Raw genomic sequence first — 25,396 nt, 5'->3', positions numbered from 1 at the left:
CAAGTGTGCACTTACTCCTACCTCAGCTGTCTGTAGCAGCTGATTCTATTTAATTGGGCACTACAGGTTAAAGCTCAAAACCATTTAAAGAATCATTACAGTCAGTGATACCTTATTAAGGGGTCTCACACCACATCAGAGGTCCACAACAGTGGTCTACAAGGGGAACAAATCTAGGGGCAAATTAACAACGGCCAGCGATAATTATCGCTGACCGTGCTTAGCGATAATTATGTTATCGCAGGCTATCTCTGGAATTTATCGCCCTGGTTGCGCGTTATTAACAACGCGTTACTCCAGGGCGATAAAAATTCCAGAGATAGCGAGGTTATCGCCCTTTTGCAGGGAACATCGCTGGTATTCCAGCGATGTTCCCTGCAAAAGGGCAATAACCTTGCTGATACGACCCACAGGGTCATATCAGCATAATCCACCCCCTATGTTAGGGATGGCTAAGTCAGGATTTTAGCAAACGTTAGGTTTTGGCGAAAACACCAGTTTTCGCCAAAATCTAATGTGTGCTAAAATCATGTGAACTGCCTTGTAAATATCGCAATGTAAACATCAGGGGTATTTGCACGGCAGTCCATCTGGGTACACCCAGTAACGCCCACTTTGCATCTCATTAGAGATGCAAAGGGAGGCATCGGGAAAAAGGGTGCTAATATGCGATTGAGAAGGTTAGCAGCCTCTTGTAAATAGGGCGCTGGTTTTATCTCCGCTTTTTTGGCTTTGTAAGCCAAAAAGTGGAGATAAAGCCCTTGTGAATATGCCCCTTGGTTGGTGTCACATTGAGACTCCAGAGCCCTTAGAGGATGGTTACTGGAGGCTTGGGTAAAGATAGCCAACACAACTGATCCTAAACAGTAAGACTGTGCCTGTGGGTCAGGACATTTGTTTGTCCCCACTCAAAAGAATCAGTTCTTCAAATCCAGTCCAGATGCACCACAGTGTGTGCACGCAGACAGGGGAAGGGCCATAACTGTTTGCTTGAGTGAAAAGGAAAGCATGGCTGCCTTGTGCAGGTGACAGTGTCTGCAGGGGAGTCCTGGACTACCACATGTGAATGTAGTACACACAGATCCAATACACTTTGTGCATTCATTGTCTTCTAAAAGCATACCATTCTCTTAACTTAAGGATGTAAAATAAATGAATATGGTAGAATTTTACATTGCAATTAGCAGTGTTAAACATACCAAAGATTCTAACTGTCGAGGTCTTTGTTTGTGTGTCCTTCTACCACTAGAAAAACGCTGGGGAAACGATAGTCATAGCGATCGTCGTGATGAGCATAGCGGTGCCGCCTGCTCTCCTGGCTGCTTTAGCGGTGGGTGTCATGTACGCCCAAAAAAGGCTGAAGAATAAGGGCATCCTCTGCTTCAGCCCTCAGAGGATCAACCTATGGGGACAAGTCAACATTGTCTGCTTCGACAAGGTAAATGCAGCTTCTTGAGTCCATTTTGCATGCACCTGTTTGCAATCACATGGGCTTTTTTTATATATTTATAAGGGAGCTGTAACCTGAAATAATCTGATCGCGGTTCAGATTTGAATGGAGGGACTGGGATAATGAACATTCACTACTAGAGGTTGGTAAAGGTTTATCTCCGCTCACACAGTCAGTCCCATACAAGAATTTTCAGTTTGACTAGTCTAACCTATGACTCCAGAGTGTGACCAGATTCATCGGAAGCATAGCTAAAGGGCAACTGCCCCATCTGTGCAATGGCTTTCTCAGTGTTTATGAGCCCCATGGCAGGATATTCTGTGCCAAGAAATCCGGAGAGCTGCAGAGTTGGCCAAGAGCTTATTCTGTACATTAGTTGTCAATGAGTGCTTGTTCGCTGTGTCTTTATCCCTTGAGGCTTTCATAGTCATAGTGAAATTTCCACCATGAGGGCTCTGTGCGCAGGGAGAAGTGACTAAGTTGGCGGGGATTCCAAACCTACTCGCAGGAAAATCAGAGTTTTTGATGCACTTTAAAAAATCTGTAGGGAATATGGGGTCTCATTGTATAAATGGGTGACTTGTAACCTTTGCCAGTTGTTCTTTCCTGGAACAGAACAGTCTGCCGCTAATTGCAAGTATGATCCTCTTGTATCTGCCACCCAGAATCTCAACCAGGATTAGGCTGTTGACTGTGGAAGGCAAACACCATCCAAAAGTAGCATAGTTTATGTAGATCTGGTTAGGATGCATGGGGGTGCATGGTACTTACCTGCATGGTACTTACCTGCGTGGTACTTACCTACGCTGTACTTACCTGTGCAGTACTTACCTGCATGGTACTTACCTGTGTGGTATCATTCTTCAGGGTAAAGACTGCATATACCTTTCACCTACCACCAGGTTAGCAATGTCTGTCCTTTCTTATACCCTTTTCCAGGATTAGGCAACAGATGTGGAGAAAACGTCCATAATATTTGTACAAGGAGGGTTGGGAGCTTAACTCCAAGTATGCATACAGAAATGGTTACCATCTCCCAGCAAGTAAGTAAAATATTGGCCCCTTCACAAGACACATGCCTTTAGCCTTTAGTCTTGAATCCACTTCCCAAAGTCAGTGTCTATGTCAGAATTTGATGAGCCTGGACTAGCTTGCCAGTAGTTTCTTTTCATTAATGAATTCTTTCCAATCAAAACTTCATGATGCTATTGTGCATTTGGATTTTGGTTGAAGAGTCAAGGCTGCAAACACAAAGGTTCAGCAATCCAAATGTATTTATAATAAATTATGGGATGTCCAAGCTAGTGAATTCAAATAAATGAAATTTTGAACAAATGATATATCCGAGACGGAGATGAAAAATACATTACGCAGCGCCAGGATGCCTAGAATCTTCCTCATATGACACTTTCTGGAAGTGGTGCAATAAGTAATATTATTTCATATTCTTCCATAGACAGGAACCTTAACAGAAGATGGCCTGGATCTGTGGGGACTCGTGCCATCAGGAGGGAACAGGTGAGGTTGGTCACTACCTAAATGGACGTTCTTGTATTGTTTTGACAAGATGTTGTCTGTGTCTCAAAGAACAGAAATTGAAATTTCACGTTCATGAATTTAAATTTCTTTTCTATCATCTGTAGATTTTATATTAACATGCAGTGAAAAGAATGTCTATAGCTATCATTTGCACAGCTAAAACTTCATAATTAGGGGTGGGCTTTAAATTCTGCTCTGCCGGCAGAGATCCTGGAGTTTTCCCTACTCCGTATTGCATTTGTAATGCAGAGTTCTAGCACAACTCCACCAATCACTGCGTGGCAGATTTTTTTCTCACACGTGACTCGCCAATGGTAAGTTGATGAGCATGCATGTGAATTGACATCCCATAGTGCAATGTTCAGGCGCTAGTATGGCACCCAGTGAGATTTTCTCAACGCGGTTGGTCACGACTGTTCGCGGTGAGAAAACTGCTGCTCGAGTAAAAAATCGACTCAGGTAACAGCAAAGAATGATGCCCTCTGGCACGCCCCATGGTGCTATTCGCGCTGATTTTGCAGCGTGGACCAAGCTCCTGGTGCTAAAAATCAGCACAATATGCCGATTCCGCCTGTTCGCGTTGCTCCACGGAATCTTAAGGAGTTGTCATGTAAGTGAAACTCGGCGAGTTCCGTCCACTCCTACTCATAATAATAACCACAAATTAAGAAGAGGTACTGAAGCCCTGATTTACCAAAATTCTTCAAGAGCTTAACTCTGCCTTTATATTGTTTTATGGGCTGAAAGATGTCTTTTCGCCCATTTAAGACAATCTTTAATCTGCCTTAAATCGTAAGTGATAGTCTTAAGCCATGATGAATAGACTTAAGTCTCTTTCAAGAAGAGATACAAATTTCTTTCAATCGCTGACGTATTTTCTAAATGAAAACTGCTTCAAGGCAGTCTAATAACGAAGGACAGATCTGAGCCTGTTTAAAGACAGTGGGCCCGATTCACAGACCTAACTTAAGACAAATCCTAAACTTACTACCAGTTTGGTAATCACAGAGGCACTTACTCATTTCGGTATTCACAGCAGTTAGGAATCCTAACTTTAGGACTCCTAAATGCCTTTTGTGAATACCGAAAGTCTTAAAATTAGGATTTTTTGGCTTTAGGTATTCACAGAAGGCATTTAGGAGTCCTAAAGTTAGGAGTTCTAACTTTACTACTACTAAACTGAGAAAAGTCCTAATTTTAAGACTTTCGGTATTCACAGAAAGCATTTAGGAGTCCCAAAGTTAAGAGTCCTAACTTTACTACTACTAAACTGAGAAAAATCCTTATTTTAAGACTTTCGGTATTCACAGAAGGCATTTAGGAGTCCTAAAGTTTGGAGTCCTAACTTTTCTACTCCTAAACTGAGAAAAATCCTAATTTTCAGACTTTTGGTATTCACAGAAGGCATTTAGGAGTCCTAAAGTTAGGACTCCTTACTTCTGTGAATACCGAAATGAGTAAGTGCCTTCTGTGAATACCAAAATGAGTAAGTGCCTTGTGTGAATACCAAAATGGTATTAAGTTTAGGATTTTGTCTTAAGTTAGTTCTGTGAATCGGGCCCAGTGTTTAGACTGTTTAAAAACAGAATAACATATTTTGTAGATTTCATGATCTTGTGTACCTTGAGGCCATCCTTGGATGCCTACATTAATAAGCGTGGCACTCACATCCTAGGAGTAAGTGTAGATTTATGAATTTTCTTATGAGACAGGTGAAAAGAGGATGGATTGCAAACAAACTGAGCCATGGAGGTTTTATCTGGTTGGTCCTGCACAGATTCGAATACAAGTGTCCGTGGGAGGTAGGCGTGAATTAAATACAGACATCTGGAAAAAATGCACCTTTCGAATTTCATTGAAATTTTGCTGTTTAACCCTGCAACTTGCAATTCATTGGGATTTTTGGAAAGAAGAGTTTGCCCCATGAAAAAAAATGGCAAAAGTAGTATTAAGTGCAAATGCATGTATTTACTTCTCCTTAAATTGCCTTCACTAGCACAAAGACAACATGGAGGTATACAGTCTAGAAAAAAGTTAATGATTTAATTAAATGCTGTAAAAGAAAAATAAATAGAAAAAACAAGAGAGAGAGGGAGAGGGTCACTCTTGTTCCCCCTGAAAAGTATAATAGAAACAACAGAAGAGTGACTATGAAATTACTAGGGAAACCTAGACAATACAAAAGCACAGGAAAAGCAAAAATTATTTTATAAAAGAACCCTCACTCACCAACCTGGTTGGTGACATCATTCATCATAGGGTTCCCACCAGAGACGCCGAGTGCCTCTCTGGTGTGCTACAATGCCTGAGTTACAGCAGAGCAGGTTTTTTTGGGGGGGAGTTAATGTGAAAAGTGGTGCAAGTATTAAAAGGTGGCTGGTTTTAACCAAAAATCAATTTATTCCAGGCAAACCAACGACTGTTAAAAACGAGTGAAAAGGATGTAAACTGGCTGGTTAGGATAATAAGAGTTGTCCGATTTAAAATGAGTAAGGAGAAATGGTCGACATGTTTCAGCTTATCATTGCGGATTCGCTAAGCATTCATCAGGACAGATAGTGATTCCACAGCGGTTATAAATAGCCCTCAATGTGGCACGTTCTAGTTGTTTGGAATAACGGGACTCAGACGTAGCGCGTCATACGCTCCGTTCTGAAGTCACTTGATTGCTAAGCGGCTTCTTCTACCCGATCTTGTCGATGCATGGCAATATCCGGGCCGAGGAGGACAGCGTGAGGTTTCCCTGCAGGCGTGTGCGAGCATAGAAGTAAGTGTACATGGGGTCTAGTGATCTACTAGCGGCCCACCTTTGGTTTTGAACTGCCATTTTTTACATTTTTTTCATCTTATCGTATCCCTTGTTTCAGATATTAGCAGCACATTGATTCCCCCTCCTGGACCCATGAAGTAAAACGTATACCGTTTCCTAGTAAGCCCATTAGTTTTTCCATGCTACTGTGTTTGTTTTCTATACATGCACGCGTATATGCCCGAGCGCTTGCCACACTTTCCTAGCGCACCGGTTATATGATTGTACTTTTATTCACGATACGCTTCAACAAGCACTTTCCATTTCGAAAGTACCATAGAGCTTAAAACAAGCAAGTGCTTGACATTGCCTACATTCAAAGGGCAATATAAACTACAGGCTTTGTCTTGTAACTGGACCCCTCCACGATACTATTATATTTGGAGCGGCTGTAAAACAATGAACACGGGTGCCTGAGTTAGGGGCACTGGCGGTACTATTTTATTACAATTCTTCCCACCAACAGCACAGGATTATCAAAGTGTTCTGCACCCACCGAATGCTTGATAAACAGTTGATCACCAACTTGCATTTACAACTTTATGTGTGTCCTGTTCATTTCTTTTGCAGAGTCCAGTGGCCTAGGAAATCCCAGAAGGCCACATTTGTAGAACCGTAAGTTTTACCACCAACACAGTTCCACAGGTTAGGGTGCGCCTTAGCGTGCGCATACCGCAGTGGAATCTCTATCGGTCCTGATGAATGCTTAGCGAATCCGCAATGATAAGCTAAAACATATCAACCATTTCTCCTCACTCATTTTAAATCGGACAACTCTTGTTATCCTAACCAGCCAGTTTACGTCCGTTTCACTTGTTTTTAATGGTCGTTGGTTTGCCTGGAATAAATTGATTTTTGGTTAAAACCAGCCACCTTTTAATACTTGCACCACTTTTCACATTAACTCCCCCCCCAAAAAAACGGCTCCGCTGTAACTCAGGCATTGCAGCACACCAGAGAGGCACTCGGCCTTAATACACATGTTGATGCTATATTTCTTAATCTTTTAAAACAATATCATTGGCACAAATATCTGGCAAGCATGAGTCCTCATTATTGTTTCTGTTTCAGTTTTCAGACTGTTTACAGGTTCAGCTCTGGTGCAGCCTTACCCTGGGGGCCGCTCTTAGGAGCCCTTGCTAGCTGCCACTCACTGATAGTCATCGATGGGAAACTTCAAGGGGATCCACTGGACCTTAAGATGTTTGAAGGCACCTATTGGGTAACAAGTTGTTGCTTTGTTCATACTCACCATCACATTGATATGAGTCAGACCATATGAACCTCAGCAATAGATGGTACTACCTCTTACAGCAGCCCTTTTCTTTGTATCGTCAGAGTATTTAGTACAGTGTCTATGCTTACAACTAGGCGAAAATGTATAAATCTACCCTGACCACTCACCTGTCAGTGCTCCAAGATCAATGCAGTAATTAACATGAAGTTGGTTAATAATTGCTCCCATTTCATAAGTGTCATTTGAGTCTGTGGTGTGCTATTATCCGATAAGACATACACCACCTATGCATCTTACATTTTGTATTATGCAAACTTATTTCCTATAAGAAGCCATAGAATTGAATGAGCTCAACCTGTTTCTTTAAATTTGGTTGAAGAAGTTCACTTAATGAAGACAGTGTGCCTTGCTGAGCCCCCCGATTGAGTGATGTCAGAGACGTTTTCTTCCCTGAAGTGGCTCCTGTGTGTATGAGAGGCGCTGCAGTAGGGAGATTGGAACAGTTTCTGCGGGTCCATCTTCGGAAAAGAATAACTAATGTTCCACATGTACCAAAGGTTTTCTTTCCATGTATGGAGGACAGTGGTTTAATTTTACCGTCCAAGATTACCATTGTTAATACATGGCAGACCCAGACTGGAAAAGTGCTACTGGAAATGAGTTGTTGGGATAGCCACCTTTTCCTGCAAGTGAGGTGGGGGACGTGAGGCATTTTGGCATCTGTGTGGTTTCCATCTACATCTAAGTCAACCCCAAATATACAGATGCTAAAAGAGAACATCGAAAACACAGCATCGGTATTTATTGAGGTTTGACACCTTGTGGATTCCCTCTGTGACAAGGTAGCTGGAAGACTGATGTCAGTAAAATATTATCTTGGGGTTTTCCTAATTGGCTTCCTCTTTCCATGGGAATTTAGCATTGTGTACTAAGCATGTCACTAGAATAAGCGCAAGAATGTTAATAAAAGGTTAAAAAATGTCAAGGAGCCACAGAAATACAATTTCTGAAGCACCCTCAAGCTTATGAAAACTTAGAAACAGAGGCAGAGGATTAGGTTTTCATTTGAATCTAATGAGGTGCCCTTGATCTTGAGTGGTGTGTTCTCCTACCCTAACCTCTGCTTCGGCAGCCCGCTGCCGATGCTGATGCCATGAACTCTCTACTTCTGCCCTCGCACAACATAGAAGGCTTAATTTCCAATTATGCTCCTTACGTTGGCGGATGGCTAATGCTTCCAGGCCTCATCAGATACCTTCTTGTATTTCTTCAAAACTTCATTGAGTCTCGTGATCCTTATAGATCTAATGGTAGAGGTATTCTCAAACGTGCCAAAGTTAGCAGATGCCACCAATCTTCTCTATATGACTTGACGCATCAAAACTAATTATCTCTGACACACAAGGATTTTGGTGCTATGAAGTTGGACTGATGGCCAGGAGGCTGTAGACTGCAGCTCACATTTCCCTTGCAGTCCTCCCATACAGCCCTCAGGTCTGGTTGGTTTGGGTCCGAAAAAAAGACATACACACAGAGTGGCCCCCCGCACTCTCTAAAAACCTTCAGAGGTGGCAGCCATGTCACTCAACAAACAACTTTATTTTACCTTTGCTTTGTTTGAACAGAATTGGAACATTCTCACTCACAAAAGCAGATATTATCAGTTATATCACCACTCAGAACAGTGCCCCTATCCCTATGACTAGCTAGACAAATCTTGGCAAAAGCAGTAATTATGCCCATGATAGAGACCACACACCATGTCCAGGACCACACAGACCCTATGAAGCAAGCATTTAAAAAGCGGCAAGTCAATTATTTAATCTGAGTAACTCCTTACCAAGTTCTTTAGTTTCTCCAAAAGCATTTCAAATGTCTCATTGAACAAAACTTTATCAGAGCAACCAGTCCTAATGAACACAACCTCAGGAAACTTCCAAAACACTCCCTATTTTACAAATACTATTTAAATTGTGGTAGAAGTTCACCATCATAATAGTAGACTGGTGCTCATCAATCTTGCCTCCACTACTGGCTCAATCCTGCATAACAACAAAGAATCTAACACCGGAAAACATAGTTGGTGGAAACAACCATACTTTGCAAGGTACCACCCCAGATTTCTGACTTGACTGCTTTGCTAGCTGAAGAACTCTTTGCTCTTTGCCCCTGCTAACCAGTCATGAGGTGCCTGTGCTCTCCTTTTAACATCAGGAAATGGGCATACCTCTAAGCTATCCACTGTGTCAGCCACTGTGACAGTGCAAACATGATTGCAGGACTGCTATCAGTAGCACGGTTGTGCTAGTTTAAACTGCAAATTCAACCTGCCAAAATAACTTTTTTTGACAGGCCTAAAAAACACCTTTTAAAGTCATTCTAATCTGGACTTAGTGCCATAAGTCTGGGTGTGTGGCATTTAAAAGTGTGACATTTAAACATGTCCTTACAGTAAAAAAGTCCAAAAAGCTATTTTTACTATAGCAGGGTGAACTGTTCAATCAGAAAGCATTGGGATACCAAATTGCAATTAATATTGTTATCTCCATCTAGGAAACCGAGTTCATTCTTGGACTTTTTAAAATATTGATTAGAAGCCCATATAATTGGTAAATTTGGATTTGTAATACCTATTTTTGGAATAGGTACTTTTAGAAAAGTTACCTTACAAAAGCCTCTAGTGGGCCTTTTGCATAAGCCTTCATCTGTTACCCAAGAGCTAAATAGCCCCCTTGATGAGTTGTGAATTTTCTCGCTGAGCTGAGGCAAAGGTCTTGGGTATGAGGAGGTGTTCTGTTTCCCTGGATGGCTGTACCCAGGACATTAATCAACTTCTAATAGGCCAACCCTGTCACAGGCAGATGTAGCTAACAGCTAGACCGGTCCATTTCCTTTGTCCCTCTAGTCAGTAAGGCACCAGGCTCAGTTGGAGAGGTGACACCACCAGAACTAGTGAAGAGTGACCACAGATCATCGGTTGCTCATTTTCCTGGCCACCTGCTGGGATGCGGACAGGAGCTCTGCACAGGGGAATAAGGCTCTGACTTGTTGTTTTTTAACAGTGGGGACACTGTGGAATTTCTTACGGTAAAACACACAAGAGGTGCTTCAAAAGTGGGTAGGGTCATCCCTTGGAACTTTTACTATATTGGTTAGGGAGTGGACATGAGTTTTCCCCACCCACAGGGTAGAACTGGGCATAATTGTGGCATCCGCAGTACTTTACTCAGAACACAGCTGGACCTGTGAAAGATTCAGAAGGACTTTCCTGCTGTCTGAAGATCTGATGAAGACTCAATCTGCTCTCCTTGTACCCACTAACCTAGACGTGACTCCGAGGGTCAGTTGGGTAACCAACTGTTTGAGCTATAGTGCTACAACAATCTTCAACAGGCATTTATTTTGAGTTTCAACATTATGGGGCATGGTCCCTTCTGCTGGCCTCTGCTGAATCAAGTCCTAACCTCCAAGTGTGGTTCTAAGGGTCTGGACTCTTGGCCAGCATCAGAGAGTACTACTCTCACCCTAGCCTTCTGGTCTGGGACTTGGACACATTTCGCAAACTTTTTGCCCTGAGAACCAGCGTGGGACCAGAACAACTGGCCAAGCTGGTCCGCCGAGGGTGCATTGCTGCTGAAACTTTGTTTGCCGCAGTTCCCACTATGTTCTTCGCTACAGCATATCCACTCTAATAGGACCACCGTAGGCCAGCATCCAATGACTTCGAGCCATCTTCAGCTTGGACTGCAGTCCAATCTCGTGAAAGTTTTATTGTCGGTATGTAGAAAGCTTCACCAGACCAAGCCTCTGCTTGCATATAATCGATATCAAGGGCTGTTTTACATGAAACCTAAGCTTTTCCCAAACTGAATTTTCCAGCCTTTGTCGACAGCTTTACCTAGACCTGGAACTTCGGCTCTCCGTCATCGACAAGCCCAGCTTAGGCTACAGCCTTCTTCCTTGCCACACTGAAGACTTTCTGCTCCATAAAGATTTACAAATGTGAAGGTAACGTTTTACCATGACGAGCTAGGTTCTTGTATCCGACCCACGGTCCACTGCGTGTCGACCATAAACCTTTTCCTTGTCAAGTCCAACACAACATGTGACCATGGTTGGCGCTAAATGCTTTCTGACGCTATTTTTAAATTCAAAATTTTAAAATTCATAACTCCGGTTTTATGTTTTGGATTTTTGTCATTTTGGTTTCATTCTATTTAATACATATTATTATATTTTTGCTAAATTGGTTTGGGATTTTTTTTACTTAACACCTCGCCTCTGAGTTAAGCTTGTCTGGTCTGTGCCAGAGCTACCAGGAAGTTTTAGCTCAGTTTAATTTAGCGATGTAGTGGTTCACCCTGACAAGAATTGTGGTTATTATTGGAGGAGGGTACTTATCCTCCCAACTAATATCCCAATTTCTTTGAATAGTGAGATAAGTGAGATTGAAAGCGTTACTCTAGATTACTTAGATGTACAGCAACTTGAAGAGGCTGTACATGCAAAAAATGTTACTCTATCTCCAGTCTGCCTGACTAACACAACCAACAGTAATCTTAATGCAGTAAACTTCACTCCATTCCACAGCGACTAAAGCCCTAGGCACACTAATAAACTCTCATTCCACTGACCAACACATTGGTGCCTGCACATCAAATGTGGATAAACAATGTACGCAATCTGCTTTATTACAACTTCTAATTCAGAACCTTAAGGCACTAACTAGTAGTAAGCTTGACAACCCGGTAAATAATATATCAACTGCTCAAACACAATGTATTGTGGTCCATATTGGCAAAATGGCATATCCCAAAATCTCTGTTGAGAGCCATTATATCACATCCAGACGTCGGGGCTTCAGCGATCATCAAAACACATCTGAGTCCCACAGCAGGGCTACCAAGATAGATTATATCTTTGTCTCATGAAAATGTTTTAAATGTGTAATTCCTTTCATATAATTCATTGGACAGGAAGTGATACATTTTCCGTTATCTCAAGCTACCACTTTAAAAGGCTGTAATGTGTGTAAATCACACTCAGTAGAGATTAATATAGAGCTCCATGAACCTTGATACATTAAATACTTGGGAGCAGAAAGCAGCTGCAAGGGGCCACTGCATTACATTTTGCCAATATGGACAACAATATATTGTGGTCGACTCTCTTGACAAGTGTGTAGGTGTTTAGAGGACTGCATGCATAGTGGATAGGATTTTGAAGCAGTCCATGTGCTAAGGCCTGGCTCACTGCATGAGTACTTGGGTACTGACTGAATGAAAAGAGTACTGCAAGGAGAGTAGCTGGGTTAAATTTATAAGTGGTTGGGTTTTGGCGCAGTGAATGGATTAGTACATGGTGCTGAATGGGTCACTGGAGGAGTGCAAGGGGAGTGACAGGGTGTTTGCTGGAGTGTATGTGTACTGACTGGGGAATTGAAGGTGTGAAAGACAAGTGTGTAGGTGGTTAGAGGACTGCATGCATAGTGGATAGGGGTTTGAAACAGTCCATGTGCTAAGGCCTGGCTCACTGCATGAGTACTTGGGTACTGACTGAATGATTAGAGTACTGCTAGGAGAGTGCCTGGGTGAATTTGTAAGTATTTGGGTTTTGGCACAGTAAATGGATTAATACATGGTACTGAATGGGTCACTAGAGGAGTGCAAGAGGAGTGACAGGGTGTTTTCTGGAAGTGTATGGATAATGACTGGGGAATTGGAGGTGTGAAAGACAAGTGTGTAGGTGGTTAGAGGACTGCATGCATAGTGAATAGGCATTTGAAGCAGTCCATTTGCTAAGGACTGGTTCACTGCATGAGCACTTGGGTACTGACTGAATGATTAGAGTACTGCAAGGAGAGTGCCTGGGTGAATTTATAAGTGGTTGGGTCTTGGTGCAGTAAATGGATTAGTACATGGTACTGAATGGATCAGTAGAGGAGTGCAAGGGGAGTGACAGGGTGTTTGCTGGAAGTGTATGGATACTGACTGGAGAATTGAAGGAGTGAAAGACCAGTGTGTAGGTGGTTACAGGACTGAATGATTAATGGATGTGGGTTTGAACAGTCCACATGCGTTTAGGCCTGGCTCAGTGCATGAGAACTTGGGTACTGACTGAATGATTAGAGTACAGTAAGGAGAGTGCCTGCGTGAATTTATAAGTGTTTGGGTTTTGGCACAGTGAATGGATTAGTACATGGTGCTGAATGGGTCACTAGAGGAGTGCAAGGGGAGTGACAGGGTGTTTGCTGGAAGTGTATGGCTACTGAAAGGGGAATTGAAGGTGTAAAAGACAAGTGTGTAGGTGGTTAGAAGACTGCATGCATAGTGGATAGGCGTTTGAAGCAGTCCATGTGCTAAGGACTGGCACACTGCATGAGCACTTGGGTACTGACTGAATGATTAGAGTACTGCAAGGAGAGTGCCTGGGTGAATTTATAAGTGGTTGGGTCTTGGTGCAGTAAATGGATTAGTACATGGTACTGAATGGATCAGTAGAGGAGTGCAAGGGGAGTGACAGGGTCTTTGCTGGAATTGTATGGCTAATGTGTAGGTGGTTACAGGACTGCATGCATAGTGGATGTGGGTTTGAACAGTCCATGTGCTGAGGCCTGGCTCAGTGCATGAGAACTTGGGTACTGACTGAATGATTAGAGTACAGCAAGGAGAGTGCCTGCGTGAATTTATAAGTGTTTGGGTTTTGGCGCTGTGAATGGATTAGTACATGGTGCTGAATGGGTCACTAGAGGAGTGCAAGGGGAGTGTTTGCTGGAAGTGTATGGCTACTGAAAGGGGAATTGAAGGTGTGAAAGACAAGTGTGTAGGTGGTTAGAAGACTGCATGCATAGTGGATAGGCGTTTGAAGCAGTCCATGTGCTAAGGACTGGCACACTGCATGAGTACTTGGGTACTGACTGAATGATTAGAGTACTGCAAAGAGAGCGCCTGGGTGAATTTATAAGTGTTTGGGTTTTGGCGCAGTGAATGGATTAGTACATGATGCTGAAGGGATCACTAAAGGAGTGTAAGGGGAGTGACAGGGCATTTGCTGGAAGTGTATGGATACTGACTGGGGAATTGGAGGTATGAAAGACAAGTGTGTAGTTAGTTAGGAAACTGCATGCACAGCGGATAGGGGTTTGAAGCAGTCCATGTGCTAAGGCCTGGCTGGCTCAGTGCATGAGTATTTGGGAACTGACTGAATGATTAGAGTACTGCAAGGAGAGTGCCTGTGTGAATTTATAAGTGGTTGGGTTTTGGCGCAGTGAATGGATTAGTACATGGTGCTGAATGGGTCACTAGAGGAGTGCAAGGAGAGTGACAGGGTGTTTGTTGGAAGTGTATGGATACTGACTGTGGAATTGAAGGTGTTAAAGACAAGTGTGTAGGTGGTTAGAAGACTGCATGCATAGTAGATAGGGGGTTGAAGCAGTCCATGTGCAAAGGCCTGGGTCACTGCATGAGTACATGGGTACTGAACAAATGAATAGAGTACTACAAGGAGAGTGCCTGGGTGAATTTATAAGTGGTTGGGTTTTGGGTCAGGGAATTGATTACTACATGATGCTGAATGGGTCACTAGAGGAGTGCAAGTGGAGTGACAGGGTGTTTGCTGGAAGTGTATGGATACTTACTGGGGAATTCAGGGTGTGACGGACAAGTGTGTAGGTGGTTAGAGGACTGCATGCATAGTGTATAGGCGTTTCAAGCAGTCCATGTGCTAAGGCCTGGCTCAGTGCATGAGTAATTGGGTACTGACTGAATGATTATAGTACTGCAAGGAGAGTGCCTGGGTGAAATTATAAGCGGTTGGGTTTTGGGGCAGGGAATGAATTAGTACATGATGCTGAATGGGTCACTAGAGGAGTGCAAGTGGAGTGACTGGGTGTTTGCTGGAAGTGTATGGATACAGACTGAAGAATTGAAGGTGTGAAAGACAAGTGTGTAGGTGGTTAGAGGACTGCATGCATAGTGGATAGGGGTTTGAAGCAGTCCATGTGCTAAGGCATGGCTCACTGAATGACTACTTGGGGACTGACTGAATGATTAAAGTACTGCAAGGAGAGTGCCTGGGTGAATTTACAAGTGTTTGGGTTTTGCTGCCGGGAATGGATTAGTACATGATGCTGAATGGGTCACTAGAGGAGTGCATGGGGAGTGCCAGGGTGTTTGCTGGAAGTGTATGGATACTGACTAGGGAATTGAAGGTGTGAAAGACAAGTGTGTAGGTGTTTAGAGGACTGCATGCATAGTGGATAGGGGTTTGAAGCAGACTATGTGCTAAGGCCTGGCTCACTGCATGAGTACTTGAGTACTAACTGAATGATTAGAGTACTGCAAGGAAAGTGGCTGGGTGAATTTATAAGTGGTTTGGTCTTGGCGCAGTGAATGGATTAGTACATGGTGCTGAATGGGTCACTGGAGGAGTGCAAGCGGAGTGACAGTGTGTTTGTTTGCTGGAGAGTGTGGCTACTGACTGGGGAATTGAAAGTGTGAAAGACAAATGTGTGTAAGTGGTTAGATGACTGTCTGCATAGTGGTGAATGGGTCGCTAGAGGAGAGCAAGGGGAATTACAGGGTATTTGCTGGAAGTGTATGGATACTGACTGGAGAATTGAAGGTGTGAAAGACAAATGTGTAGGTGGTTAGAGGACTGCATGCATAGTGGGTAGGCATTTCAAGCAGTCCATGTGCTAAGGGCTGGCTCAGTGCATGAGTAATAGGGTACTGACTGAATGATTAGAGTACTGCAAGGAGAGTGCCTGGGTGAATTTATAAGTGGTTGGGTTTTGGCGCAGTGAATGGATTAGTACATGGTGCTGAATGGGTCACTGGAGGAGTGCAAGCGGAGTGACAGTGTGTTTGCTGGAGAGTGTGGCTACTGACTGGGGAATTGAAAGTGTGAAAGACAAATGTGTGTAAGTGGTTAGATGACTGTCTGCATAGTGGTGAATGGGTCGCTAGAGGAGAGCAAGGGGAATTACAGGGTATTTGCTGGAAGTGTATGGATACTGACTGGAGAATTGAAGGTGTGAAAGACAAATGTGTAGGTGGTTAGAGGACTGCATGCATAGTGGGTAGGCATTTCAAGCAGTCCATGTGCTAAGGCCTGGCTCAGTGCATGAGTACTTGGGTACTGACTGAATGATTAGAGTACTGCAAGGAGAGTGCCTAGGTGAATTTATAAGTGTTTAGGTTTTGGCGCAGTGAATGGATTAGTACTTGGTACAGAATGGGTCACTAGAGGAGTGCAAGGGGAGTGACAGGGTGTTTGCTAGAGTATATGTATACTGACTGGGGATTTGAAGGTGTTAAAGACAAGTGTGTAGGTGGTTAGAGGACTTCATGCATTTTGGATAGGTGTTTGAAGCAGTCCATGTGCTAAGGCCTGGCTCACTGCTTGAGAACTTGGGTACTGACTGAATGATTAGAGTACTGCAAGGAGAGTGCCTGGGTGAATTTATAATTGGTTGGGTCTTGGCGCAGTGAATGGATTAGTACATGGTGCTGAATGGGTTGCTAGCGGAGAGCAGGGGGAGTGACAAGGTGTTTGCTGGAAGTGTTTGGATACTGACTGGAGAATTGAAAGAGTGAAAGACAAGTGTGTAGGTGGTTATAAGTCTACATGCATAGTGGAAAGGCGTTTGAAGCAGTTAATGTGCTAAGGCCTGGCTCACTGCATGAGTACTTGCGTACTGACTGAATGATTAGAGTACTGCAAGGAGAGTGCCTGGGTTAAATTTATAAGTGGTTGGGTTTTGGCGCAGTGAATGGATTGGTACATGGTGCTGAATGGGTCACTGGAAGAGTGCAAGGGGAGTGACAGGGTGTTTGCTGGAGTGTATGTGTACTGACTGGGGAATTAAAGGTGTGAAAAACAAGTGTGTAGGTGGTTATAGGACTGCATGCATAGTGGATAGGGGTTTGAAACGGTCCATGTGCTAAGGCCTGGCTCAGTGCATGAGTACTTGGGTACTGACTGTATGATTAGAGTACTGCAAGGAGAGTGCCTGTGTGAATTCATAAGTGGTTGGGATTTGGTGCAGTGACCCTTGACCCGGTCGCTCCACTACCGCACGGCCCCCGTGTGCCCGGATTCTGCTGCCACTGCCTGCTTGGCCCTCTTGCTGCCACCTCTCCTTAGGGCCCCTGCTCTCCAGGCTTGCCCTCGCTCTCCAGGCTTGCCCTCGCTCTCCAGGCTTGCCCAGGCCTGCCCTCGCTCTCCAGGCTTGCCCAGGCTTGCCCTCATTCTCCCCCGCTCCGCTTTCCCGCTCTTTCCAACCCCCCTCTGCTCCCCACCGCTGCTCTCCTGCGGCCCCGCCCCTTCTCCTGTCTCCCGCTCCCCATTCGCCGCCCCGCTCCCGCCTCCCAGCTGCTCCTCCCTCACACTTCGCCATAAATGGCGGGGCCTGCGCGTACACGCAGCGTTCACGAGCAGCGGGCGCGCCGATTGTGCGCCGAGGGCGCACCAAAGGCAAGCCCGTCTATGCCCGTCCGCGCCTGGACCGCGCCCAGCACCAGGACCCCTGGCCCCCGACGATGCCAGCCCACACGACGGACTTACGACGCCACCACCCTCAACGCACTCAAACCCGCCCGGAACCCCACCTGCTACCGAGCCACCCCGAAACTCACCCACGGACCCTTCACCTGCCAAGCCTGCAATTTCATCTGCCTCCGGATCTGCACCGCACCTGTAAGGTCAGGCACCAGCAACAACCACCTCAAGTGCATCCTGCTCAACACCCGCTCCGTCCACAGACACGCCGTCGAACTCTGGAACCTGCTCGACACAACATCACCAGACGTCGCCTTCCTCACGGAAACCTCAATGAACGCCTCCTCAGCCCCCGACATCGCCATAGCCATCCCGGACGGATAGAAGATCACCCGGAGGGATCGCGTCAACCAGACCGGAGGAGGCATCGCCATCGTCCACAGGAACACCATCCGCATCACGACCAACTCCGACGACACCCTCACCTCCGCCGAGCACCTTCACTCCTAGATACACACCGACCCCAAGACCACCCTCAGAGGCACTCTCATCTACAGACCCCCGGGACCACGCACACAATTCAGCGAAGCCATCGCAGACTTCATCAGCCAGCACGCCCTCACCTCCTCTGACTACATCCTCCTAGGGGACCTCAACTTCCACCTGCAGAACAACAAGGACAGCAACACCACCATCCTGTTGGACAAACTCGCCAACCTCGGACTCAAGCAACTGGTGAACACCCCCACCCACTACGCCGGCTACACGCTTGACCCCGTCTTCTTCTCCAGCAAGCACATCTCCTTCAGCCACTCCACCGGACTTCATTGGACTGATCACAGCTGTGTCCACTTCAGCTTCAGGAGAACCACGACTCACCACCACCCGCAACAGGTTCCACACAGGAGCTGGAACAAGATCACCGCCAACCAGCTCACCACCAACCTCCCTCAGCCAGAACCCTCCCGCCAGCGCAACGGACCCCAACGATGCAGCCCTCAACTTCACATAGTGGCTCACCAACTGTGCCGACGACCTCGCACCTCTGAAGAACCCACCCAGCAGACCCGGCAGTAAGAAAGCCTTGTGGTTCACCAACAAACTCAAAACATCCAAGAAAAACTGCCGCACCCTCGAAAAAGCCTGGCGCCACGACCAGACTACAGAAAACATGACAGCCCTCAAGAACGCCACCCGCATACACCACCAGCTGATCCGCACCACCAAAAGAACAACATTCAAAGAACGACTGGACAACAACACCCACAACAGCAAGGAACTCTTCAGCATTGTCAAAGAGCTCTCCAACCCCAGCGCCGAAAACAACGACATCACACCCTCGCAAGACCTCTGCGACTCACTCGCCTCATTCTTCCATCGCAAGATCGCCGACATACACAACAGCTTCGGCGCACAGATCACGCACCCAACCACCGAACCAACGCCCCCCACCACCACCCTCTGCAACTGGACCCCGGTCAGCACCGAAGACACCACCCGCACAATGAACACCATCCACTCCGGATCCCCAACCGACCCCTGCCCCCACCATGTCTTCAACAAGGCCGCCTCCATCATCGCACCCCAACTCCGGGACATCATCAACATCTCCTTCACCACCGCCACCTTCCCGGAGAGCTGGAAGCATGCCAAGCTCAGCGCCCTCCTGAAGAAACCGACAGCGGACCCCACCGACCTCAAGAACTTCCGCCCCATCTCGCTCCTCCCTTTTCCTGCCAAAGTCATCGAGAAGACCGTCAACAAACAGCTCACCGCCTTCCTCGAGACGAACGGATCCCTCGACCCCTCACAGTCCGGTTTCCGAGCCAACCACAGCACCGAGACCGCCCTCATCGCAGCCACCGACGACATCAGATCCCTGCTTGACAACGGGGAAACAGCTGCCCTCATCCTCCTGGACGTCTCTGCAGCATTCGACATAGTTTGCCACCACACACTAATACAGCGCCTCAGCAACACCGGAATCCAAAAGAAGGCACTGGAGTGGATCATCTCGTTCCTCGCCGGAAGAACCCAGAGAGTCCGCCTCCCCCCATTCCGTTCAACGGCCACCGAAGTCAGCTGCGGCGTACCTCAAGGATCCTCGCTCAGCCCCACCCTCTTCAACGTCTACATGAGCCCCCTCGCAGCCGTCGCACGCCAACACAACCTTAACATCATTTCCTATGCCGATGACACCCAGATGATCCTCTCCCTCACCAACGACCCCACCACCGCCAGAGAAAGCCCACACGAAGGAATGAAAGACGTCGCCGAGTGGATGAAGAACAGCCTCCTGAAACTGAACTCAGACAAGACGGAAGTCCTCATCCTGGGATCATCCCCCTCCGCCTGGGATGACTCCTGGTGGCCCCCTGCCCTGTGCACCACCCCCAAGGCAACGGACCACGCACGAAACCTGGGCTTCATCCTTGACTCCTCCCTCTCGATGACCAAACAAGTCAACGCCGTTTCGTCATCCTGTTTCAACACCCTGCGCATGCTCCGAAAGATCTTTCGATGGATCCCCACCGAAACCAGGAAGACCGTCACCCAGGCACTCGTCACCAGCCGACTGGACTACGGGAACACCCTCTACGCGGGAACCACAGCCAAAATACAGAAAAGACTCCAGCGCATACAGAACGCCTCCGCACGACTCGTCCTGGACATCCCCTGCCACAACCACATCTCCGCCCACCTGAGAGACCTTCACTGGCTCCCCGTCAGCAAGAGGATCACGTTCAGACTCCTCACCCATGCACACAAGGCTCTCCACGACCTGGGCCCCAAGTACCTCAACAACCACCTCACTTTCTACACGCCCACCCGCCAGCTGCGATCGACCAGCCTCGCCCTCGCCACCATACCAAGCATTTGTAGATCCACCGCCAGAGGAAGATCCTTCTCCTACATGGCGGCCAAGACATGGAACTCCCTCCCCATCCACCTACGGCTGACCCAGGACCATCTCTCCTTCAGGAAGCAACTCAAGACCTGGCTTTTCGAGCAGTAACGGACCCTTCCCCCCCAGCGCCTTGAGACCCTAGCGGGTGAGTAGCGCGCTATATAAATTGATTGATTGATTGATTGGTACATGGTGCTGAATGGATCACTAGAGGAGTGCAAGGGGAATGACAGGGTGCTTGCTGGAATTGTATGGATACTGACTGGAGAATTGAAGGAGTGAAAGACAAGTGTGTAGGTGGTTACAGGACTGCATGCATAGTGGATAGGGGTTTGAAGCAGTCCATGTGCTAAGGCTTGGCTCGGTGCATGAGTACTTGGGTAATGACTGAATGATTAGAGTACTGCAAGGACAGTGCCTGGTTGAATTTATAAGTGGTTGGGGTTTGGCACAGTGAATGGAGTAGTACATGGTGCTGAATGGGTCACTAGAGGAGTGCAAGGGGAGTGACAAAGTGTTTTCTGGAGTGTATAGATACCGAATGGGGAATTGAAGGTGTGAAAGACAAGTGTGTAGGTGGTTAGAGGACAGCATGCATAGTGGATAGGTGTTTGAAGCAGTCCATGTGCTAAGGCCTGGCTCGCTGCATGAGTACTTGGATTCTGACTGAATGATTAGAGTACTGCAAGGAGCATGCCTGTGTGAATTTATAAATGTTTGGGTTTTGGCGCAGTGAATGGATTAGTACATGGTGCTGAATGGGTCACTAGAGGAGTGCAAGGGGAGTGACAGGGTGTTTGCTTGAATTGTATGGATACTGACTGGGGAATTGAAGGTGTGAAAGACAAGTGTGTAGGTGGTTAGAAGACAGCCTGTATAGTTGATAGGCGATTGAAGCAGTCCATGTGCTTAGGCCTGACTCAGTGCATGAGTACTTGGGAACTGACTGAATGATTAGAGTACTGCAAGGAGAATACCTGGATGAATTTATAAGAGTTTGGGTTTTGGCTCAGTGAATGGATTAGTACATGGTGCTGAATGGGTCACTAGAGGAGTGCAAGAGGGGTGACAGGGTGTTTGCTGGAAGTTTATGGATACTGACTGGGGAATTGAAGGTGCAAAAGACAAGTGTGTAGGTGGTTAGAGGACTGTATGTATAGTGGATAGGCGTTTCAAGCAGTCCATGTGCTAAGGCCTGGCTCGCTGAATGAGTACTTGTGTACTGAGTGAAGGATTAGAGTACTGCAAGGAGAGTGCCTGGGTGAATTTGTAAGTGTTTGGGTTTTGGCGCAGTGAATGGATTAGTACATGGTGCTGAATGGGTCACTAGAGGAGTACAAGGGGAGTGACACAGTGTTTTCTGGAGTGTATGGATACTGACTGGGGACTTGAAGGTTTGAAAGACAAGTGTGTAACTGGTTAGAGAACTGCATGCATAGTGGATAGGAGTTTGAAGCAATGCATGTGCTAAGGCCTGGCTCGCTGCATGAGTACTTGGATACTGACTGAATGATTAGAGTACTGCAAGGAGAGTGCCTGGGTTAATTTGTAAGTGTTTGGGTTTGGACGAAGTGAATGGATTAGTACATGGTGCTGACTGGGTCACTAGAGGAGTGCAAGATGGGTGACAGGGTGATTGCTGGAAGTGTATGGATACTGACTGGGGACGTGAAGGTGTGAAAGACAAGTGTTTAGGTGGTTAGAGGACTGCATGTATAGTGGATAGGCATTTCAAGCAGTCCATGTGCTAAGGCCTGGCTCACTGCATGAGTACTTGTGTACTGACTGATTGATAAGAATACTGCAAGGAGAGTGCCTGGGTGAATTTATAAGTGTTTGGGTTTTGGCGCAGTGAATGGATTAGTACATGATGCTGAATGGGTCACTGGAGGAGTGCAAGGGGAGTGACAGGTTGTTTGCTTGAGTGTTTGGATACTGACTGGGGAATTGAAGGTGTGAAAGACAAGTGTGTAACTGGTTAGAGAACTGCATGCATAGTGGATAGGAGTTTGAAGCAATGCATGTGCTAAGGAATGCTCGCTGCATGAGTACTTGGATACTGACTGAATGATTAGAGTACTGCAAGGAGAGTGCCTGGGTTAATTTGTAAGTGTTTGAGTTTGGACGAAGTGAATGGATTGGTACATGGTGCTGAATGGGTCACTAGAGGAGTGAAAGATGGGTGACAGGGTGATTGCTGGAAGTGTATGGATACTGACTGGGGATGTGAAGGTGTGAAAAACAAGTGTTTAGGTGGTCAGAGGACTGCATGTATAGTGGATAGGCATTTCAAGCAGTCCATGTGCTTAGGCCTGGCTCACTGCATGAGTACTTGTGTACTGACTGTATGATTAGAGTACTGCGAGGTGAGTGCCTGGGTGGATTTATAAGTGTTTGGGTTTTGGCACAGTGAATGGATTAGTACATGATGCTGAATGGGTCACTGAAGGAGTGCAAGGGGAGTGACAGGTTGTTTGCTTGAGTGTATGGATACTGACTGGGGAATTGAAGGTGTGAAAGACAAGTGTTTAGCTGGTTAGAGGACTGCATGCATAGTGGATAAGCGTTTGAAGCAGGCCATGTGCTAAGGCCTGGCTCACTGCATGAGTACTTGGGTACTGACTGAATGATTAGAGTACTGCAAGGAGAGTGCCTGGGTGAATTTATAAGTGGTTGGGTCTTGGCTCAGTGAATGGATTAGTACGTGGTGCTGAATGGGTCGCTAGAGGAGTGCAGGGGGAGTGACAGGGTGTTTGCTGGAATTGTATGGATACTGACTGGGGAATTGAAGGTGTGAAAGACAAGTGTTTAGGTGTTTAGAGGACTGCATGCATAGTGGATAGGGGTTTGAAGCAGTCCATGTGCTAAGGCCTGGCTCACTGCATGCGTACTTGGGTATTGACTGAATGATTAGAGTACTGCAAGGAGAGTGCCTGGGTGAATTTATAAGTGGTTGGGTCTTGGCACAGTGAATGGATTAGTACATGGTGCTGAATGGGTCGCTAGAGGAGTCCAGGGGGAGTGACAGGGTGTTTGCTGGAGTGTATGGATACTGACTGGGGAATTGAAGGTTTGAAAGACAATTGTTTAGGTGGTTAGAGGACTGCATGCATAGTGGATAAGCGTTTGAAGCAGTCCATGTGCTAAGGCCTGGCTCACTGCATGAGTACTTGGGTACTGACTGAATGATTAGAGTACTGCAAGGAGAGCTCCTGGGTGAATTTATAAGTGTTTGGGTTTTGGCGCAGTGAATGGATTAGTACATGGTGCTGAATGAGTCACTAGAGGAGTGCAAGATGAGTGACAGGGTGTTTGCTGGAAGTGTATGGATACTGACTGGGGGCTTGAAGGTGTGAAAGACAAGTGTGTAGGGGGTTAGAGGACTGCATGCATAGTGGATAGGGGTTTAAAGCAGTCCATGTGCTAAGGCCTGGCTCACTGCATGAGTACTTGGGTGCTGACTGAATGATTAGAGTACTGCAAGGACAGTGCCTGGGTGAATTTATAAGTGGTTGGGGGTTGGCGCTGTGAATGGATTAGTACATGGTGCTGAATGGGTCACTAGAGGAGTACAGGGAAAGTGAGAGGGTCTTTGCTGTAGTGTATTTATACTGACTGGGAAATTGAAGATGTGAATGACAAGTGTGTAGGTGGTTAGAGGACTGCATGCATAGTGGATAGGCATTTGATGCAGTCCATGTGCTAAGGTCTAGCTCAGTGCATGAGAACTTGGGAAATGACTGAATGATTAGAGTACTGCAAGGAGAGTGCCTGGGTGAATTTATAAGTGGGTGGGATTTGGCGCAGTGAATGGAGTAGTACATGGTGCTGAATGGGTCACTAGAGGAGTGTAATGGGAGTGACAGGGCATTTGCTAGAAGTGTATGGATACTGACTTTGGAATTGGAGGTATGAAAGACAAGTGTGTAGGTGGTTGGGGAACTGCATGCATAGTGGATAGGGGTTTGAAGCAGTCCATGTGCTAAGGCCTGGCTCACTGCATGAGTATTTGGGAACTGACTGAATGATTACAGTACTGCAAGGAGAGTGCCTGGGTGTATTTATAAGTGGTTGGGTTTTTGGCGCAGTGAATTGATTAGTACATGGTGCTATATGGGTCACTAGAGGAGTTCAAGGGGAGTGACAGGGTATTTGCTGGAAGTGTATGGATACTGACTGGGGAATTGAAGGTGTGAAATACAAGTGTGTAGGTGGTTAGAGGACTGCATGCATAGTAGATAGGGGTTTTAAGCAGTCCATGTGCTAAGGCCTGGCTCACTGCATGAGTACTTGTGTACTGACTGAATGATTAGAGTACTGCAAGGAGAGTGGCAGGGTTAAATTTATAAATGGTTGGGTTTTGGCGCAGTGAATGGATTAGTACATGGTGCTGAATGGGTCACTGGAGGAGTGCAAGGGGAGTGACAGGGTGTTTGCTGGAAGTGTATGGATACTGACTGGGGAATTAAAGGTGTGAAAAACAAGTGTGTAGGTGGTTACAAGACTGCATGCATAGTGGATAGGGGTTTGAAACAGTCCATGTGCTAAGGCCTGGCTCAGTGCATGAGTACTTAGGAAATGACTGAATGGTTAGAGTGTTGCAAGAAGAGTGCCTGGGTATATTTATAAGTGTTTGGCATTTGGCGCAGTGAATGGATTAGTACATGGTGCTGAATGGGTCACTAGAGGAGTGCAAGAGGGGTGACAGGGTGTTTGCTGGAAGTTTATGGATACTGACTGGGGAATTGAAGGTGCGAAAGACAAGTGTGTAGGTGGTTAGAGGACTATATGTATAGTGGATAGGCGTTTCAAGCAGTCCATGTGCTAAGGCCTGGCTCACTGCATGAGTACCTGTGTACTGACTGAATGATTAGAGTACTGCAAGGATAATGCCTGGGTGAATTTATAGGTATTTGGGTTTTTGCGCAGTGAATGGATTAGTACATGGTGCTG

The 25,396-nt window shown here is 46.2% G+C and overlaps 1 protein-coding gene across 3 annotated transcripts in view; it reads left to right on the top strand.

Annotated features, from left to right (window-relative positions):
* Positions 1 to 25,396, top strand: part of LOC146788641 (putative cation-transporting ATPase 13A4) — a 750,103-nt gene that overhangs the window by 429,693 nt on the left and 295,014 nt on the right. For all 3 annotated transcript variants that reach the window (XM_085635845.1, XM_085635843.1, XM_085635846.1), the window contains exons 12-14: positions 1,250 to 1,438; positions 2,907 to 2,968; positions 6,870 to 7,020. In XM_085635845.1, the coding sequence (XP_085491971.1) occupies positions 1,250 to 1,438; positions 2,907 to 2,968; positions 6,870 to 7,020 (402 nt within the window). The remainder of the gene's footprint in view (positions 1 to 1,249; positions 1,439 to 2,906; positions 2,969 to 6,869; positions 7,021 to 25,396) is intronic.

Source organism: Triturus cristatus, chromosome 11, assembly GCF_964204655.1.
Source record: "Triturus cristatus chromosome 11, aTriCri1.1, whole genome shotgun sequence".
Taxonomy (NCBI): domain Eukaryota; kingdom Metazoa; phylum Chordata; class Amphibia; order Caudata; family Salamandridae; genus Triturus; species Triturus cristatus.
This window is presented reverse-complemented; position numbering and strand designations above follow the sequence as displayed.